Here is a 6,249-nt window from a genome sequence, read left to right as displayed (position 1 = left end):
TTTCTTAGCACTTAAAAGCACACAGCGAGGGCACATGCACTTTATATCTTTCACTCCGAGTGCATGTCCTGGGCCTGCAGCTTTGTGGAAGGAGAGAATGAGAGAATGAGTGAATGGATTCCAGGTGCTACAGGTGACCACAGACTATCACAAAGCATAACCAGGATCTATGGCCTAATAAAAACTACATCCCTATATTGTGAAGTAGCATGAAATAGTCACAACTGGGGCCAGAAGGTGGTGTGGTGGTTTAAGGCACTAGACTCCCACATGGCCAACTGTGGTTCGAGTCCCAGACCAGGCGGCTTGCTTTCTCACTTTCCCTCTCTTTCTAGTCAAATAAAAAATTAAAATAATAAATAAAATTAAATAAGAACTTTTTTTTAAAAAAAAGAAATAGTCACTACTTATTTTTTAAGGTGATATCATATAAAAATACTTTTTAAAAGTTTATAATTCTATACTTCTCTCAGAGATTCTAATTTGCCTATTGCTATTCAGTCTACCATGTGCAGATGCCCAATGGCCTTTTTTTCCCCCTAAGGTTATTTATTTATATTTTTTCCCCATAAGTCAAGAGAGACAGAGCAGGAGGGTGTATGGGGACAGGCTGGGCTGGAGGGTTGAGCAGGACCAGATCAGGCACCTGTAAAGGCAGAGGATTTGGAGATTCCACTCTCTATAGCCAGTCTCTATTTAAATCTCTTTATAAGCTGACTGGTACTCGCACACCTGCACTGTCCTGGGTGGCCTCTGCCTTTGAGGGGCTTCAAGTAGGTAAGGTCAGGGACATCGGTAACGCTTGTCTGCGAGTCCTTTGTGTGGGGGCCTGGGGGAGCTTGCGACTCCCTGGGCTGTGGTCCCTATCCTTTGATACACCTAATGAAAAATTTAGACCTATATTGTCTGAGTAGTAGCCATGGCCCCCTGTGGCTATTGAGATTTATATTTGATTGTGACTAGCATTTGGTGTAATAGCTACGTAGCTGGTCTCCCATGTAGTCGACTACAGTTTGAGTCCTGGACCTGGTGGCTTAAACTCACGCTGGGTGCTTGTGCGTGCGTGCCCAAGATCCCGAGAGGAGAGAGGAGGAGAAGGGATTGTGGTGTGGCCATCCCCCCTGGGGGGTGATTTTTCGCTTTCTGTCTCTCTGTCTCTCTCTGTCTTTCTGGCAAGTGCACACACCCTATAGCAAAACCTCTCAAAAAAAAAAAAAAAGGAAAGAAATTTAAATTTGAATCCATGATAAAGAAATAACCATGAACTGACCACATTTTGAGTGCCTGTTGCCACCTGTGTTGGACAGCACAGTCTAGAAAAGAGGAGGGAGGTGGCTGGGGGTTCTTGAGGTGCTGCTCTCCCCTGAACTCACTTAACTCACTTGAAGCACCTGTCTCCACACTTCCTTCCAGTTCTGGATCATCCCCAGCATCCTCGGCAGCTCCAACCTCTACTTCCTATCGGATGACGACTGGGAGACCATTTCTGCCTGGATTTACGGCCTTGGTCTCTGTGGCCTCTTTGTGGTGTCCACCATGTTCCACACAATCTCCTGGAAGAAGAGCCACCTCAGGTACTTCTTGCCAGCTCATGGGAGGGGATATGTGTGGACAAGGTGGCCAGGGGCTGAGGCTCACAGAGCCCCAGGGATGATGTGAGACACTGAGTTTGCTGGAGACATGCTCCCCTAAGATAGGAGGGAGCCAAGGTGGGATGACCCTCAGGCTGTCTTCGGTAGAAACAATCCCTGCTTTGGACAGGACACCTCACCCACATGAGCCTCCTTTGCTCACCTCAGAGAGGACCACATGGCACACCCTGACTCACTGGTTCTTATGGGGGACCATCATCATAACCACTCCCTTTGACACTTCCTGGGTTCCAGGCAGTCTACAGACGTTATCCCCAATCTTTGCCATAAATTTGCACTGTAGGCATTAGAGTCTCTGATTAAAAAACATTTGGTTAATTAGGTTTTTTAAAATTGCCTAGGTGATACACTCACCAAAGAGAAAGAGAATGGGTTGTGGTCACACTGTAGTCCCTCTCCATTTTTTCATTCTATCAGAGCCTTGGGCATGTGTGTGTACACCATATGCTGGTCCCAGTTTTTGTACTTTTTAGAACCACAGAATTTGGGACCAGCAGATGACACAATGGTTATGTCACTGGACTCCCACATAGTTAACTGCAGTTCAAGACCCAGACCCGTGGTGGCTTAAAATTTATGTCCCAAGATTCCGGGAGGTGAATGGAGGAGAATGAATGAGAAGGGATTGCAGTGTAGCCATTGCCCCTGGGGGTGATTTCTCACTTACCCTATCACTATTTCTGTCTCTCTCTGTTCCCTGACTCCTGGCAAGCATGCAATCCTAAGGCGAAAATCTCTTAAAAAAAAAAAAAAAAAAAAAAAGAAAGAAAGAAAATCCCAGAATACAAAACAAAAAGGCAGGATCAGCAAATGGCATAATGGTTTTGTTGTTGGACTCCCATGTAGTCGATTTTGGTTCGAGTCCGGACCCGGTGGCTTAAACTCACACTGTGTGTGTGTGTGTGCATGCGTCCCCCAAATCTCGAGAGGAGAATGGAGGAGAAGGTATTGCGGCATGTCCATCTCCCCTGGGGGAGGGGGTGGTGATTTTTTGTGTTCTGTCTCTGTCTTTCTGGCAAGTGCACATGCCTTATAGAAAAAATTTCTCTCCAAAGAGATAAACTGATTGAAAACTAGGAGAAGGCAAAGTCAGATCCGCACACTCAGAGAGTAGTAGGCCCTCACTGGGACCCCTGAGGTGTCTCCTTACAATCCCTAGACAGACAGGGAGCCTGATGTGAAAGTTACTGTTCTGGTCACTTATAGGTGGGGAGACTAAGGCCTGGGGGTCACTCCCAAGCCCCACCCCTCTCCCTGTCAGAGAGCATGGTTGTCCCAGGGCACAGCTCTGGGCATGCTGGCCCTTCCTGGCTGCCCAGGCCATGACCATCCCTTCTCTGCCTGCCCTAGGATGGTGGAGCACTGTCTGCACATGTTTGACCGGATGGTCATCTATTTCTTCATAGCAGCCTCCTATGCACCCTGGTGAGTATACCATGCCACCCTAGGAAGGGGCTGGCTTCTTTCCTTTATTTGAGTTTATTTTTATATTTGGCTAGATAATATGTCAACTTGGCGCAGAGGAGTATAGGTGAGAAGACTCCCTCCTCCCCAGTCTTCTTCCAGGAAGCAACTACTTCTTACCAGTTTCTTGCATATTCTTTAAGAGTTATTTTAAGCATAAAATAACAAAAAAGTATGTGTATATATATGTATATATGCATATATATGTGTATATAATATATGTCTATACATATACAGGAAACCTTTGAACAACATGTGGCTTAGGGGCACTGACCCACTGCAGAGTTGAAAAATCCATGTATAACTTTTGACTCTCCCTAAAACGTTGCTGCTGTGGACTGGAAGTCTTACAGATTACATAAATAGTCAATAAACACCTTTTTAAAAATGTTATATATATATGTATATATATATACACACACACACACATATATATACACACACATATAATGTATATATATGTGTATATATATGTTACATATATATATAAAATATACCGATTCTTAAAGTAAGGTAGAGAAAAATGTTATTAAGAAAATCAAAAGTGGGGGACCAGCAGTTGGCATAGGGCTGTCACTGGACTTCCATGTAGTTGACCACAGTTTGAGTCCCGGAATCGGTGGCTTAAGCTCACACAGGGCGCATGTGTGCTCATACCCAAGATCCCGAGAGGAGAATGGAGGAGAAGGGATTGCAGCGTGGCCATCCCTACTTGGGGGGTGATTTCTCACTTTCTGTCTCTCTGTCTCTCTTTGTCTTTCTGGCAAGTGCACGTGCCCTATAGCAAAAACCTCTTCAAAAAAAGACAGAAAGAAAGAAAAAGAAAATCAAAAGGAAGAACCAGTAGATGGCATAATGGTTACATCACTGGACTCCCACATAGTCAAGCATGGTTCAAGTCCCAGAACTGGGACATATGTGTGTGGTGCCTAAAAATCCTGAGAGATGAATGGAGGAGAAGGGATTGTGGCATGGCCATCCCCTCTGAGGGGTGATTTTTGGTTTTCTGTCTCTGAGTTCTGTCTTCTCTCCAGTGAGTGTACATACCCTATAGCAAAAATATCTCTTAATAAAAAAAGTGACCAGCAGTTGGCATAATGACTATGTTGCTGGACTCCCATGTAGTTGAACGTGGTTCGAGTTCCAGACCCAGTAGCTTAAACTCACACTGGGTGTGAGTGCGTGCCTAAGATCCAGAGAGAGGAATGAAGAAGGGATTGTGGCATGGCCATCCTCCCGAGGGGTGATTTCTTGCTTTCTGTCTCTCTCTGTCTTTCTGGTGAGTGCACGCACCCTATAAGAAAAACCTCTCAAAAAAAAATCAAAAGGAAGAAAATGTATTTACAGTACTTTACTATATTTCCAATATATTAATGGAAAAAATCTTCATTATAATTGGACCTTCCCAGTTCAAACCTGCATTGTTGAGGGGTCAGCTGTATGCATACATATACATATAGAAATATGTATACATGTCTTTTATATATGTATAAGTATACTGTATATTCATACTTGTACTTTCCTCCTACCCTTAATAGAAAAGAAAGACTGCTATACAATCTGTTTTGCAATTTGCTTTGTGTCTCTTAGTAATGTAGCTGAGGGCATCTTCCCATAGTAGCACATTGAAGAGGTCCCTGTTCTTTCCTAGAGCTGCATAATATTCCTTTGCTACCCCTGATCTGTGGATATTTGTGTCTTTCCTTTCCTTGGCTAGAACAAACAACGTTGCAGGGAACATCTTTGCGCAGCATTTGGTACAGGTGCATGGATATACTGCTAGAGTCCTAGGAAATTGCCGATAGCCAACCTTTTTTGACCTACAGAAATAACAACCTCACATGATTCATCCTGATCTTTGTGGGATAAATTCCTAGAACTGGACTTCCTGGGTTTCAGGCGTGGGCATTAGTAATTTGGCTAAGAGTTACTAAACCATTCTCTCCTGAGATGGTTCCAGTTTACACTCCTCCAGAAAGCGATGACCCTGGCTTTTTGAACTTGATTTAGTAACAAATCCAGACTGGATTTTTTTTTTCTGGAATAAAGAAACACTGAGCTCCCAGTCACATGCTAGTAGCCTGTAGATCCTGCAGAGCCCTTGGTCGGGTCCTCTGGGAGCAGGACAGTCCTGCACGTAGCTATCGAACGTGTTCTCTATGGCCTGAGATGCTGGGGGTCGAATTGCCGAAGGTCTAGTCGGTGGAAGGAGGCCCATGACAGATCAGAGATGGTGCAGGGAGGTGGGCCTGTGCACACGCAGCCATGACTGCTTAGGAGGGGCACCCATCTGGCTTGGGGAGTCTTGGGAAGGCTTCCTGAAGGAGGTGTGCAACTCTTAGCATCTATGTTAGCCTCAGAGGAATAGGAGCCATGGAGAAGGTTGTTGTAGTTTGCCTATGTAATTTCTGTCTTTGGTATCATACATGGAGTTCTCTCTCATGATATCAGCTGGTAAATTTAGGTTTCATTTGTATATAGTAAGGCTATTGCTTTTGAAACTGTTTTGAGGTGTAACATACATGAAGCATGTGCACAGCTGTAAGTGTACACCTCGGTGAGTTTTCACACCCTATAACTGGCACCCAGATGAAAACAGAACCTGACCAGTCTCTAGAACTCCTCCATCCTCTGTCTCTGCCTGCCCCTGCTCCTCCCCAGAGTAACCAATCACAGTCCTGACTTTCTTTGGCATGTAACGGTTTTGTCTGGTGCTTTATACTAATGGAACCTATGTGCTTTTGCATCTTGCTCTTCATGTGACGTGATGTTTGGTGAGATTCATTGGGTTATTGTGTGCAGGAGCTGTCTGTGTGTTCTCTGCTGTATAGTATCAGAGTGACTATACTGTCATTCTCCTGGTGACAGACATTTGCGTAGTTTCCAAGTTTGGAGTGATTGTGCATAATGGCCCACAATGTCTGGAGGTACAGATGTTGCCTTCTGTTGGGTCTATACTTGGGAGTGGAAGGAAGAGTACGAGGCAGGACATTGATGGGTCATTATTTTGGGGCTAATGGGAAGTGCCTTGGGAGCAGAGAGCTGTGAGGAGGCTGGCACAGGTGCTAGGGAAGCATGGTGGTGGCATGGACCACAGTGTGTGGAGGCGTGGGGGTGGAGGGAGTAAAGAGAA

General features: G+C 44.9%; 2 protein-coding genes across 5 annotated transcripts in view; both read left to right on the top strand.

Moving 5' to 3' along the window:
• The window catches only part of MMD2 (monocyte to macrophage differentiation associated 2), a 52,077-nt gene that overhangs the window by 30,634 nt on the left and 15,194 nt on the right, over positions 1–6,249 (top strand). For all 4 annotated transcript variants that reach the window (XM_006143599.3, XM_006143598.3, XM_027769992.1 and 1 more), the window contains exons 3-4: positions 1,414–1,574; positions 3,003–3,077. In XM_006143599.3, coding sequence (XP_006143661.1) covers positions 1,414–1,574; positions 3,003–3,077 — 236 coding nt within the window. The remainder of the gene's footprint in view (positions 1–1,413; positions 1,575–3,002; positions 3,078–6,249) is intronic.
• RADIL (Rap associating with DIL domain) overlaps positions 3,048–6,249 on the top strand; it is a 115,091-nt gene continuing 111,889 nt past the window's right edge. Inside the window, exon 1 of the mRNA XM_027769989.1 lies at positions 3,048–3,077. The gene's annotated coding sequence lies outside the window, so the exon portion shown is untranslated. The remainder of the gene's footprint in view (positions 3,078–6,249) is intronic.

This window comes from Tupaia chinensis, unplaced genomic scaffold, assembly GCF_000334495.1.
Source record: "Tupaia chinensis unplaced genomic scaffold, TupChi_1.0 Scaffold000101_1, whole genome shotgun sequence".
Taxonomy (NCBI): Eukaryota; Metazoa; Chordata; class Mammalia; order Scandentia; family Tupaiidae; genus Tupaia; species Tupaia belangeri.
The sequence above is the reverse complement of the archived record's forward strand: the minus strand, read 5'-3'. Positions and strand labels throughout refer to the sequence as shown.